Below are 15070 nucleotides of genomic sequence, written 5' to 3' on the forward strand. Positions count from 1 at the left end.
TTGTGAATCCTTCAAAATGAAAGAACATGACAAACACTCGGAACAACAAATGAGGTTAATGCAAATGCAACACCTATCATTCGAGTGGTGAGATACCCAACAAGTGTTTTCATCATTCTTATCATAAGAAAGTACAAGGTTGTAGGGCATTGTATGTAGGCATAAGATGCTAGCACAACCAAAGGCATTAAGCTCAAATAAGCAAACATGCTTCACAAGTAATGTGTCCAAGTCTCCACGATCAATAAGCATAGCAAGTTGGTACTCAATACAAGATGATATGAGAGATGCAACTAAGGGAGACAAGTGACAATGATCAATATAAACGATGTGAGAGGCATGAACGTATGCTATCAACCCAAGAAAGCGAGTAAGAATGGAACGAAGCAAGTAATCATAGTGATCAAGTCAAGCAAGCTAGTAGTGCGAAGATGCAACGTACTAGAAGGAATCATGGCAAGCATGTCATGTGTGCAAATAGTGGTCATGAATAATGCACATAGCATATCACAAGCATGAAAACAAGATATGAGCAAGAGATCATCAATGTATTGGCGAGAGGCCATATGTAAATAGCAATGGGACATCATGACTCTCCCAACACAACAAGCAACAATAGCATAAAGCATGTATATAACATGGCAATAGCAACAAGTATCTCCACCAAGCATGCAAATACACATAGAAGTAGCATAATGGTGAATCACATGTGAGTGCAAGCAAGGGTCACAATTGCATGGCAAATGCATATAAAGAGGCATAACATGCAAAGTGAACACGGAAAAATGGATATAAAATGACAATTGGTATATAGCCCATAGCCGTGTGAGAGCCAAGTAGAAGAGATGCGCGTAGTCATTGCGTGAAGGGAACGGTGGTAAGGATAGTCCACGTGATCCCAAGTCATCGTTGCTCTCAAGAGCTCGTTTAGTCAACTCTTGGGATTGAGAGGTTGACGAGTATATGCGAGTACCTACACAAAACAAAAGCAAAGGGAAAATTGTGTGCGCGTGGTATATGTACACATCATCCATTATGATGTGCACGTGCATGTGTTGGTTAGCACAAAATAGCCAATGCTCAAATAAATGAGATGCGTGATATAGAAACATGTCATCCATCATGAGAGGTTTGTTAGTATGTATAGCATAATGGAGACGCAAATTGTGAATGCATGCCGAGAAATATGTAGAGCATTGTTATTCATGGAATGCATATGTTGCACGCAATTATGGGAATCATGCGAAGTATGGAATGCATCAAAATCTCCTAATATGTATGAGGAAACTATGGGGGTCTCCTCATGAGCATTAATGGAAGCATCACATGGAGAATATTGACAACATCCAAAACAATGCATATCCAAAGCAATGTGTTCATGGCATGGCACATGTGATGAATTGCACACATTTTGCAAGGGTAGCATAGTAATATCATCGCAAGAGAAGCAAAATCAATAACCATTATCTTGTCATCTATGCCATAAGTGCAAATGGAATTTATTTTAATGGGGCATGCATAGTTATTCTGTTGAGATTGTAATGATGCAATATGGGAGATCTCACTCATAGCATATGACAAGTTTAAGGGGTTGTCGAACATGATGTGACCGAAAGAATTTTCACATGATATCCTATGGAGCATAGCATCACAACTAGGCAACTCAACATGATCATCATTATATTCATCATAAGTTGGTAAGTCATGACATGAGGAAGTCGCACTAGCACCAAGCATGGTAATGTAGTGCAAGAGAAGCACCCCCGAGCCACGCTAGTGTCAACATCATGCAAGCAATCATTGGTAAGATAGTCCACTAGTGGGACAAGAGAAGCACCATCACCTATGTTACCTTTGGAGCTCCACTCATGTGGTGTAGGTGAGGTGTCGTGATGGAACCATGTGGGGGGGGGGGGGGTGCATCCCACTAGTGGGACAAGAGAAGCACCATCACCTATATTACCTTTGGAGCTCCACTCATGTGGTGTAGGTGAGGTGTCGTGATGGAACCATGTGGGGGGTGCATCATCATCCACCATGGCCATCGTCGTCGTCGTTGGAGGTATGGACTCGTCGAGGGTAGGCATGTCGTCATGTAGGAGACCTGGCACCAAAGAACAAAACACACTCGGAGTCGAGGTTAAGTCGTTAGAAATCATAGTGGCCTCACGTGCCGTCTCAACTACCTCACTCACTACTTGTTGTGGCTCACTCACTCCAGGTAAGATGCTCTCACTCATATGGTTGGTGGAGTCACTCAAATGGCTCTCAACCTTACATAGGATGTGTGGCATAAACTCATGTGTGGGGCTAGTGGTGGTCACACTCATCGTCTCATAGGAAATGCTCTCAATGTCATATATGGTGGAGTCACTCATATCACTCATGGTGGGGTGGCTCTCCTCACATGGTAATTGGGGCATCTCGTCATATGTGGGTTTCGGAGAGATGTAGGTGCAAATGTCTCCAAAGATGAATGCCGCAGAAAGTGGTAAATCATCATGCTCCTCCGAGACCAAGGATAATGTCTCATGTGCGGTGTCGTAGCTAGACTCGGAGTATGAGTCCCATTGGGGCGCCGTCTTCATGTTGTTGAAGGGGTTTGCGCTCGTCGCCGTAGTCGAAGGGGATGGCCCTTGCTCGACCGTCTTGTCGCCGTCTTGTAAGAGGCCCATATGATGTGGCACCTCGTAGCTCTTCTCCATGACTGAAGGGAATGTCCCATGCTCGACCATCTTCCTTGAGGGGCTTCCGAAGATGGAAGTGTCGCCCTCGCTCGTAGGTGATTGCCTTGGATTTGATGATGTCGAAGTAGGCGTGCTCGTGGGAAGTAGGCGAAGATGCCGTACGTCCAAAGGCGAAGATGCCGTGATAGCACTTGGCGAAGATGCCGAAGTTGGTGATGAAGCCGCAACCTTGGGGTCGATGGTGCTGTTCTGTAGAGCCCGTGTGCATGGGGGTGGCAGAGAAACCAACTCTCGTCCCGAAGGTCACTCTTCATGGTCTTGGCGGGCGTCTCGAAGATGATGACGGTGCCGCGTGGTACTTGCATCGTGTGGCTGCTTCGAAGGTGTGCGACTTGAGCGTCTCCGCCGTGAAGATGACGAGGGGGAAGAAGACTTGTAGTCGGCTAACACGTGTCGGATATCCTCCATGTGCTCGTCCAACTTGTCGTCGAGGTAGTCCCTCTTCCTTGCTTCGGTTTGTCGTATGTCGATGGCGAGTTGCTCAATGCGGTTGAGGACCGAAGATGTTGTGCTTTGCCTATCCATCACAAGACTCGAGTAGAGGTGAGTAGGGAATGAGATAAACAATACCAAAATACTGTTTCCCAAAGTTGAGGATGTATCTCGTGTCACTCAATGTGATATGAGATAATAGTGGAATTGGTACCGGACTTGTTCACTCACACCTACAAATTAAAGCTTATCGAGTGGCTTGGTTAGGACAAGTGGCACAAAATTCAAGCAAATGTTAGTCCAAGATATTGAAAATGTTGAGGAAGATTCACAAAATTGCAATGTAAAGCAAATAGATCAAAGCTATGGATGACACACGGAAACACACACACGGATAGATAGATGGGGTTGTGCAACCAAGGAACGAGCTCAAAATGTGGAATCCATGGAAAATGCTCTTGTTGCACAACTCTAGAGAGACGCTAGCTTGATTGCTCAAATGGGCAAGATACGCTTGTGCACCAACCTATGAGAGTAAACGTGCCGTCTTCAATCCCAAGTATGCTATGTATGTAAGCTCCAAGTGTATGTACTATGCAAAATGGCTCAATGCTATTTCTATTGCTTACAAGCTCTTTTGTATCTCCTCTTTTGCTTAAAAGCTTTTTGCTCTTTATTTTTGGATATGCTTGATGCTCGAGCCAAGTATGATATGAGACAAGTATGTAAGATATGCACGGGAGAGACTTATGGCACAATGATGATAGCAATATGATTGCACGCTAAAACTAGCTATGCGGCGTAAGCATATCACTAAGGTGCACAAATAGCGTGGCTCGGCAATTCTCAACTCGCTAGTCTCGATAGGTAAGGTACGCAATAGGCTCGGGGCTATCAATGCAAAGGCAAGGAATATGTACAATGGTGTCGTCGAGGTTACCGTCCTTGGCGATGATGAGTGGCGGTGCTCGATGATGAACTGTTCCTAAGTAGCCGAAACACCTTAAGAAACGGAAAAACCGCAAACTCAAAATCTCAAATGTCAAATGGTGGTAGCGGACATGCGGTGGTGGTAACGGAGATTGCAATGCGGAAGTCGTGGTGGTGGTTGATGAAGAAGCAACCGTCCCTAAGTAGCCGAAACACCTTAGGAGACCCAAGTCACTACTCAAGCAACCACAAATCCTATATGGAGCGAAATGGGTTAGGTTGCGGAAAGCTATGGTGGTTTTGCGGATGATATGGTGGAAGGCCTAGGGAAAGATGCCAAAATGTCAAAATTTTGATGGAGTCAAATGGTGTGGAAACCTATCTAGATGGAAGGGGGATGTCAATAGCTACTCAACGAGCTAAAGAACGTCAAAACGGACTCCGGATGCGAAAGTTACGGCCAAAACTGTGAAGTCCCGACGGCTGCTGTAGGGGGGCCATGGGCACGAGGTCAAAAGGGGCCCGTGGACACGGGGTGTCCAGAGACTTTTCGGGGGGGGGGGGGGCGTGCGCACGGGGTCTGAGGAGCCCGTGGGCACGGGGTAGGCGGAAAATTCACGATTTCGTGGCATTGATGGATTTTGCGGTGGGGATTGTATGAGGGATGGGGGAAAAGCTAGATCTAGTTGCCAAACATCAAAATCGTGGACCAAACACAACAAATCTCACAAGAAACAACAAATTGCAAGAAAATTTTTGGGGCTATTTTTGTGGGGATTTTCGAAATTGGGCAAGAACAAGCAAAATTAGGCTAGAAAACTAAGAGGAGGGCTCCAATTTCGTGAGAAACCATGGCTCATGATAGCAAGATGTTGTAGGGTGGAACCCTAAGATGGATCTTTCACGAATTGGAGGGGAAATCCCCAAGAACAAGAAGAACACATGGGGGGAAACAAGAGGAACACTCAAGAACAAGTCCAATCTCACATCCACTAGACTCACATCCACACAAGATCCACAAAGGTACAAGAACAACAAAGAGAAAGATACAAGGTAGAGGTCATCCCAAATCCCAAAGGGAGGTGAGGTCTTGGTGATCCTATGATGGGGATCCTTCCCTAGATGGGGTCTTGAATCCACTAGGGATCTTCTCCAATGGAGGTCTTGATCTCCATGGGAGAGGTCTCTCTCTCTCAAGAGGAGGTACAAGGAGCAAAGCTCACATAGATCATGTCATATCCTTTGCTAAGTCTAAATGGAGGAGGGAGAGGGATATATATAGGTAGGTGGAGGAAGGGGACGAAGTGGAGGCCCAACAGGTGACTCTCGGCCGCCCATCCTGATGAGCCCGTGCGCACGGGGGTCCCGTGTGCACGGTAAAAGCCCGTGCGCACGGGGTGCTCCAGCGCCAGCTTCCTGTGTAGCCCGTGGGCACGGGGTCTCGGGGGCCCGTGCGCACGGGGTCGTCTGGGACTTCTTGTCCATCTCCTGTTGGGTCCCTTCTTCCTCCGTGCGGGCTTGGGGTCCTTCTCCTTGGCCTCCGGGAAGCTTCATAGCTGCTTGGTGGCGGTCACCCTCGTACCTAATGATGCACAACGATCCATGGTGAGGTAGCAACCAAGTCCAATGGATATTCATGTAAATCTTGAAGAGGAGCGGGTTCACCTTAAGTCTGGTAGGTCCACTTGGGGCTTGAGGTGCTATGAAGGTGTACATGGAGATGACCGTGGTATGCTCCGCATCACGCTCCGCCACCACCATCCACCTGTGCACAGCAGCGACGGCTGCTTCCCTAGAACAATTCCACAGGCCAGGTTGGGCACGAGCCAGAATCGGATTGAGCAGCCAAAATCTCACCGCCGACGGGCAGGGCCGGGGCTCAGCTCGGTGCTATGGCGAACCCCAATACGAGGGCGAGGCTTGTACCGACAAACTCTTTGCTGGGTTGGCTCGCATGGGGGCTTGGCCACTGCGCGTGTGTGCTCGGTGAACGCCGACATAGGGATCGGAGGTTGCGGTGCATGCGCTCGGCAACGACGGCGTGCCGGTCTGGTCGGCCACCGTCGTCGGCGCGGGGGGCCAGGGTGTGCAGGTAGCTGTAGTGCATAGCAAGGATCCGAGGAAATGACGAAGAGGGCGAGACGCTGTGGTGCTTCTCCACCTCCGTCCCTGGCAACGCTGTTCAATTTAGGTAGGCCCAGGATGCGGCGGCGTTGGGAACGCGGTCGTGGAGGCGGACACCGGCGCGTTGGGGAGGCGTGGTCGTGGAGGAGAAGCACCACGACAGCGAGCCCGGTCTATATCGCGAACACCCCGACCACGAGCAGCAAGAGAGCTTGGGGACCGCGCGTGCGTGCACTGGGCGAACAACTGCATAGGAATCGGAGGGTGCGGGCACCGGCGTGCGTGTATGTGCTCGGCAACGACTGCATGGCGGTGTGGCCGGCCAGCGGCGTGGGCGCGGTTGGCCGGGGTCTGCAGCCACAGTGCATGGCGAGGATCCGAGGACAGGACGACGTTGTCGGGGATGGATACAGGATGCGTGCGTGCAGCATGCGTACGCTAGCAGCGGCAACACGTTGGATGGATGCATGCGAGCGTACGTTGTTGTTTTTTATTAGAAAATCGCGTACGTAATGGGGCTCCTCTTATTAATTCCCTTCTCTCACTTGGACGGGTTGGGCTCTTCCTAAAAAATAGAATTCTTTTTAGAATTCCTAAAAAACAGATGGGTTGGGTTCAGAAGAGAGCCTTGCAGCCGAACTGGGCCAAAACTGGCTCTACCTGGTTGTGCTTGAGGCCTATTTTGCCGTCTCGGCTAGGCCTCTTATCCTTTCGGGAAGAGTTAGAGCCAACCCGACAGGAAGCCCAGCCCGTCCAGCCTTTTAGAGGAAATATAACAATAGAAAACACAAGGGGTGCGTCGTCATTCTAGGCGACAACGACCAACGCATCCCGGATGGGGAGTGCTTCACGAAGCAGTTTTGTCTCTATGTAGGATCGACGACATCGGGAAGTAGGTCCACCAGTGTGTAGGCTCAACAATATTGGTGAGCAGAGGTAGTGGGCAAGCGGCGGCCAGCACAAGCACCTGACATAGGGCATCCTGCACATCGGCCTTGGCTGCTGTCGTCTGTGCGAGCATAGCACGGAAGTCACACCCGAGCTCCTCTAGAGCCATAATGCCGTATAGCATTTCGCTACTCCTCAGTGAGCAGCGAGCATTATATCTAATTCACGGCGGTCATGACCATGACGGTGGAGGCCATGAGGACCACCACGAAGCCCTTGAGCACCACCACGCTCAATGCATCAGATGGATAGATGCAATCCCCCCAACCCCACCCCCCTCCTTGAAAACAAATAATATTTGCAATCATCGAAATTCCAATTCATTGACTCTTCATGGTGGCAAGTTGACCATATATCATGCACTCTTGATGGTAACTTCCATGTGTGGACTAATAATCTTTGCTTATTATCTTACGCCTTTCTTAACATGCTTATGTCTCTTCTTTTTTCTCATTGCATATTTTTTTAATCTCCCTGTGCAACCTAGGGTGGCAAATGATGTGAAATATTATGTTGGACACGGAATCTTTGATATGTTTACACGCTTATTATCTCATCTACCATCCTCAAGTTCTTTTAACTACTCCCTCTGTCCCATAATATAAGAACGTTTTTGACACTACACACTAGTGTCAAAAACGTTCTTATATTATGGGACAGAGGGAGTACATTCAAACATCACATTTGGTAGGCTGCAACTTGGCTTATGTTGATTCCAAGTCCGGTTTAAACCTATAAGCGTGGGTTTTTAAGAATGTTTTCAATGGGGCATACCATTTTAAATGGGATAAAATAACATGCAGCGAGATCTCAAATGTTGATTTGAATGTACTACAGTTCTAAACTTCGACATTAAAAACATAGGAGAAAAATAAAAATGATAATGTGATATGCAACAAGTAAACATATCATTAGTGTTTTGGCCTACTTTGCAAAGTAGAATAATGATGTGTATACTAGCATTAGTTGAAATGTCCACTAATACATGTGATAAGAAAAGGAATATCCAGTTGTTTCTTCTGTAACTTTAGAAGGTCTTGATTAAAAATATAACAGTGTGGCTAAATTATTTTTGGCTCTACTTTCATGTTGTTCTGTAGCGTAGCACGGGCATTTTACTAGTTTGATATGCAGTCTCAGTATAGCCTATGTCTCTTTACATAGTCGTATTAGTTTAAATTTCCTTGTACCACAAACTAATGTACTAGGTCTCTTTACATGTATATATATTTGCCCCATGAGCTATGCAATACAACTAAGCTGCTCCAATAACAGTCTCCAGAGAAAAGGATTACATTTCCGTTCCGAGGCCCTCCATTTTATACATGGGTATTGTTGAAGTGTATATGTGTATTGCCTAGCCCTTTCCATCAGTTCGGACTTTTGGTTGCGTTGGCTAGTGCATGAAGCTTAACGTGGTATCAGAGCTAAGGTCTTGAGTTCAAGTCCTGGTTTTCACAATTTATTTAAAAATTGCTGCTGCCCCTCTTTGTGTCCACGTATGAGCCTCTTGAGCCATACCTCGGAGTCTATCCACATGTTGACTTTCCGCGTCACATGTGAGAGGGGGTGTTGAAGTGTATATGTGGATTGCCTAGCCCTTTCCATCAGTTCGGACTTTTGGTTGCGTTGGCTAGTGCATGAAGCTTAACATGTATGATCATTTGTGTTAGGAAATATGCAACTTATATTTCCTGGGGAGGCAAGGGCCAGTATATATACACATGTACAGGTGGTAAATATGCAGAAAATCCCTATACAATGTGGAAAATACACATGCTATATATGGAATATAATATAACTATCATATGGGTCACAGGAGCAAAAGTCTCATCGCAATCACAATCATGCTCCTGCTGGCCACGAGCCACAGGACAAGCTTTGTAGTGCTCAAGAGAATCATCAGAGCGAGTCTTAACCTTGTAGACCCTACAAGTGATGGGACGAACACGGGGATGAAGAGAAATGAGATCCCACATGCCGGTGCGCTCAAGAGGAACAGTCTCCTTTGCCATCGCAAGCTGCCATTCGGGGTGAACAATAGCATCAGAATAAGAAGTGGGCTCAAGAACAGCGGCGCCAGCGCTTGGAAGGCCAAGGTGGTCAACAGGCGGAAGCGGAGAAGGACGCAAGCCATAAGTAGGCCGAGTCGCTCAGATGAGGAAGATGGCACACGAGAAGTAGATGGTGCATCAGTAGACTTATCCACAACATGCGGACGACGAGTATAAATGTGAGGAAAAGATGGAAGAATACGAGGAGGAATCACCGGGATAGTCTCAGGTGATAGAGACGGGGAAGCCACCTGGGATGAAGGTACGTAATCCTGTGATAAGTGAGGTGAGGAAACAATAGGAGATGGTGGCGGAGGATCTGCAATAGTCGAAGAAGCAGGAGCAGTAGGACGGATGGGAAAGGACTCAACAAGAGTGATAGGAGTGTCAGGAAAAGTGAGGAAAGAGATATCCTTCACTAAAAAGGTCGAGGAAGATGGACGCGGGTAGAAAGGATGAGACTCATCAAAAGTGACATCCTGAGAAATATGCATCCGACGACCAACAAGACCCCAACAAATATGCAACTTGTATTTTCTGGGGCCAAAGGCCAGTATATATATACATGTACAGGTGGTAAATATGCGGAAAACTCCTCATACAATGGGGAAAATATTCAGGCTATACATGGAACATAATGTAACTAACAATTTGAACTTTTAGATGAATATATGATAGTTTCTGGGATCTGGTAATTTTGCTGGTGGGTTGGGATAAAAAAATTCTCCAGTTTTAGAATCATGCACATATTATACATAAAACCATTTCCCTGCATTTTTCACATAGCTCACATTGGGGCATCTAGTAATTAGTAATGAGGTATGTTAGCTGCGCTTCATATTGATTTTGTTAGTCTTTTTGGTTAAATAAATATATGTTATGCACCTACGACAATTTTATTTGATCTAGTATGTGCTTCCTTGAACACGCCTTCGGAGATCTTGCAACCTGCAAGTCGTGTCCGCAGGAAGTTTTACAACTTTGGGACTGGATTAAACTCTCAAATAATGTATGATGTGGTTGGGCAGTACTAGAAATGGTATGCTTTTGCTGGAGTTCATTGAGCCAATGACCCAAAATTATAGGCGTAGCTTTTTCTTTTCTGTGGTAGGGTTGGGTAGTACTAAAAATGGCATGCTTTTGCTTAGGTTACAATTAAGCATCTGAAAGGTGGCAAGGAATCAAAAATGGATTTGCTCGTGATGGAAAATCTCTTATTTGGACGGAATATTACGAGGCTTTATGATCTCAAGGGATCTTCAAGGTCAAGGTATAATGCAGACTCCAGCAGGAACAAGGTCCTGCTTGACCAGAACTTAATTGAGGCAATGCCAAAGTCACCAATTTTTGTTGGGAACAAGGCGAAGCGCCTTCTTGAAAGAGCTGTTTGGAATGACACTTCTTTTCTAGCAGTAAGTTCTGATGCTGACATGAATGATCTATTTCAACGCATTACTTATGTTCATAAAGACAGAAAATATAAGTCATAGGATAACTTCCACCGTGATTTATACAACTTGACACTAGATTTTTTTCTTCTACAAAAACATGCGTCACATGTGTATATCATGTGATCACATGAGATCTCATGTGACCATCTCATGCATCTCATCAAATGACCACAAGAAACATGCATCTCATGCTGGCATGAATATACTCTGTCAGGATTTGTGATTTACACCAATAACATTGTAGCGGGCACTAGGCAACATGTTAGACACTGCATGGACAGGGGACGTGAGATATGTACAATATACTCCCTCCGGTTCTTTTTAGTCTGCGTATAAGTTTTGTCTCAAGTCAAAGTATCTCTATTTTGACCAAACTTATAGAAAAAAGTATCAATATTCACAATTTCAAATCAATATGGGTAGATTCATTAAAAAATGTAGTTTCATAGTATATGTGTTTTTGGTATTATAGATGTTGATACTTTTTAATAGAAATTTTCAAACTTTGCAAAGTTTGACTTGACACAAATATAATACGCGGAGTGAAAAGGACCGGAGGAGTAGAACTATTATCAAACTGACACTGATACCAAACATATGTATAAACATCGAGTCATCAACTGACTCTGATGGCTTTCTTTCAGGGAATTGATGTAATGGATTATTCCTTGCTTGTGGGTGTTGATGAGGAGAAACATGAGCTTGTCCTGGGAATAATTGATTTCATGAGGCAGTATACATGGGACAAGCACCTTGAAACATGGGTCAAATCTTCTGGCATTCTAGGTGGGCCTAAGAATGCCGCTCCAACTGTTGTCTCACCGATGCAGTACAAGAAGCGGTTTAGGAAAGCAATGTCTGCTTATTTTATTGTGATTCCTGAGCAATGGATGCCTGCAATAATCAATCCAGACCAGTCCTTGTCAAATATTTGTGAAGACGATTCTCAAAATGCTTCACCGGAGTAGCACGGCGCTCGGCGTGTTATTGATGGATGGTGGTTGCCGGATTTGGTCCTACTGCAGTCATGAGAAATGATTAATTTGGTACTCGGCCGGCATTGAAATGATCTTCAGGCTGGGCACTGTATTCTCCTGTGGTCATTTGCACAGATCAGATTGAAACTCGCCGGTTTCCATCTAATATAAAAAAAACCATCACATGTGTATATTCTTGCGACTGCAATTGTGATTAGTTTTTCCTGTGTTGCCTATATGGTACATATATCAAGTGTAAGTGCCTTCTCGTGTCTTGTAGGTGGTTTTCATTTTGGCTAGATGTGAACATCAGGAATTTGTGTAAGTGGTTGTTGTGTGTCTGTTGATTTTTAGAGGGGCTATCCCCGTTTGTGGTGTATATAATAACAAAATAAAAGTTGAGTTAGTGCTAATGCCCCGTGTCAAGATTCATATGCCAACAACAAGCTGTGGAGAACATATACACGTCAGAACATGGCTCTGCGGGGGCCGAAATCACTATTTTGACCCTTTTCATTCTAATCTCACTTTGCAAAATTTTCACGATTTGACAACCTATGGCTGGATGGTTAGAGGGACTGTGGTATCCTAGCCTACTAGGGTTCAAATCCTGGTGCTCGCTCAGATTTTCGGAGGTAGGTAAGGTGTGCGTGTGTACGTTCATAGTGGTGGGTGTATGAGCGTGTGTGTGTGTATATATATATATATATATATATATATATATATATATATATAGGATGGATTTGCTATCCACACTAGCTCGGATGGTGGTTATCGGAACCCTTCATTTGCTTCGAGATCCGAACTTTTGAATGGATAAGGTTATGGTATTATGATTTGTTGAATTTCGCCACGGCAGTAGGGGAAAGCTGGGACGAACCTTTTGGTTGTCAGTAGCCGAAAAGGAAAGCCTACTACCTGGCTTTTGCAGGTGTACTCAGGGCAAGTGACCTCATCCCATTTTGATTGAGCAGGATGTGGCAGTAGCTGATTTCGGCAAGCAACTGAGAACGGCTCATTTTGGATATTGGTCAAAAGTTCCACGGCGCCGTGTACTTGTCTACTGTTTTAAAACTGCCATTTTGGTCTAGCAAGCTGTGCATTGCCTGGCACCGTTTGTGAGAAGCAGCATTTGCTCTACCACGCTTGAAAAGGGGTGGCCAGACTTGCCTTTTTTAGTGCATGTGGGTTGAATACGGGTCTGGCCATTATTAAGGTCAACTCCACCGCACGACCTCAAACGGACGTTTTGTTCGGATTTTGTCCGTTTGAGGTGGCGATGGGTGTAAAAGCGGACATGTGTGCCCGGCCTCTATTCGAGTCGCCCAACACAGCAACTAACCCCAAATTATCTGCTGCCCTCCACGCCCGCCGTGGCATGCCGTGGCCACACGCGCTCGCTCGCCGGGGCGCTCTCCCATGCCCTACTCTGTCCAGTCCGCAGCTGGCGCCGTGCCTTGCCGCACCTGCATTGCCCCGCCGTCCTCGCCCGCACGGCCGCGCTACCCCGCCGCCGCTGCACGCCACGCTTGCGCCCTCGCCCGCGCTGCCCCGCCGCCGCCTGCACGCCCGCGCTGCCTCGTCGCCGTTGCACGTCGCGCGTGCCTGCACGCCCCGCCGCGCCCGCGCGCCGCGCCTCGCCCCGCCGCGCCCGCCGCGCTGCCGGCCTCCCCTCGCCCCGCCTTCCCCGCGCCCGCCTCGCCCAGCCCGCCCCGGCTCGTTGCGCTCGCGCCCGCCACGCCGCCGGCCGCCCCTCGCCCCGCCTCGCCTCGCCCTCGCCGCCGACCACGCCTCGCCCTCGCCCGCCCCCGCCTCGCCGCGCTCACGCACGCCGCGCCACCGGCCGTGCCTCGCCTGGTCAGGCATCCAGCAGAGGAGAGAGAGGGGAAGGGGACAATAGCAGGGGCAGGTGGCTGTCATGCGGGCCATGTGCGGACGCGAGGACGCAGACGGGCTGTCCGCGACTGTCCGCTTTGACTCAAATCCATCTCAAATTTGCTTTGAATATGGGGTCGAAGCGGACACTAAACAGACAAAAAGGCAAGATGAGATAGCGCGTTGGTCATTGATTTTGTCACTTTTACCTCAAACGAACGGGACCGGACAATTTAGGGTCGTGCGGTGGAGTTGGCCTAACTCCAATCTGCAGACGGAACAGACGCTGCCATGCATCCGCAAGAGGACAGCAGAGTAAAACACGCAACCAGCCGTATGGGCTCCCTAATTAACTGACGCCACCGTCCAGCTATTGGTTTTGTGTATATATCACGCATCTTGCTCGTTGTTGCTCCGTGCGCTCTCGGTACAACTTTGTATCTAGTGATGAGTCAGATGGAAGGATTGGGAGATGGCGAAGGGAAAAACGGAAGCCGGGGCCTGGCTGTGAGCACAGCTGGGGGTGAAGACGCGTTTGCAGGCGCCATTGTTTCTGCCGTCGAGGATGCCCATCACGAGAGCGTTGCGCCGGTCCACTACATTGGTCAGCAGGTGAGTGAATGGTCAGCAGGTGTATATATCACGGCATTCCTTAGGCCTGAAAGAAGTTTTCTGCTTCTTGACACACTTGACTCTGGGCTCGAGTTTTCTTTTTTTTGCGGGAAGCCAGCGTCAAACCACGTTGACATTAGCCTGATCTGCCCATTCGAGCCTACCATTACGCCAGTCAGCAACAACACTTGGGGGCATTTCTCCGTCATACGCGGCGAAATCTCTTTCTTCGTACCACGTCGTACGGACAATGCCAGATTTGAGTTCGGCGGGATACGTTTACTGACCGACGAACCCCTGCACTACCACGTAAGAAAACTAGTTTTCAATGTGCAAGTCTTAATCCGTCCATTCATATGTCATTTTTTTATTGATTGTGTCTATTGAAAAAATGCTCATGCTTAACTTAGGTAAATGTCTTCAAAGATGGAGCGTGGTATCTACAAGTCTCGAAAGCCATGGACAGTGTGATACAACGCTCAACCTTCATCAGCAACCCATACTGTGTGCTGCAACGAGAGGCTCTGTACATGATGTATGAGGTTGGTAAAGTTGTGGCGTATGACCTGCTCAATGGATCGTTCACGCGGGTCCATCTCCCTCAAGACTTCGTTCTCAGCAGCTTGCATGGTGGTGCGGACTACAGGTTGACCAAATCCACCATGGGTATGCTAACCATCGTGCAGGTGCAAGGTGTGCTGCTCCGTGTCCGGGACAGAGGGGTATCTGGTAAATGGATCTTGCGGGCAAGCCTCCCCTTCCCAGTGATGTTTGGCCTTTCCGAAGAATGAACAAGGTGGGACGCTGTGTCCTATTCTGTGAGGACACTTGCCGCCGACGAGACAGCACGCCACGTAGTTGCGAGGTTTGGATACGGGTGTCTGTACTCCATCGACACCGAGGCCATACAAGCAACGTAG

The 15070-nt window shown here is 47.5% G+C and overlaps 1 protein-coding gene across 2 annotated transcripts in view; it reads left to right on the forward strand.

Moving 5' to 3' along the window:
- Nucleotides 1-12076, forward strand: part of LOC109759052 (1-phosphatidylinositol-3-phosphate 5-kinase FAB1B) — a 32955-nt gene extending 20879 nt beyond the window's left edge. For both annotated transcript variants that reach the window (XM_020317896.4, XM_020317897.4), the window contains exons 10-11: nucleotides 10384-10647; nucleotides 11331-12076. In XM_020317896.4, coding sequence (XP_020173485.1) covers nucleotides 10384-10647; nucleotides 11331-11654 — 588 coding nt within the window. In that variant the 3' untranslated portion in view covers nucleotides 11655-12076. The remainder of the gene's footprint in view (nucleotides 1-10383; nucleotides 10648-11330) is intronic.
- Nucleotides 12077-15070: the final 2994 nt, after the last annotated feature.

This window comes from Aegilops tauschii, chromosome 7, assembly GCF_002575655.3.
Source record: "Aegilops tauschii subsp. strangulata cultivar AL8/78 chromosome 7, Aet v6.0, whole genome shotgun sequence".
Classification (NCBI taxonomy): Eukaryota; Viridiplantae; Streptophyta; class Magnoliopsida; order Poales; family Poaceae; genus Aegilops; species Aegilops tauschii.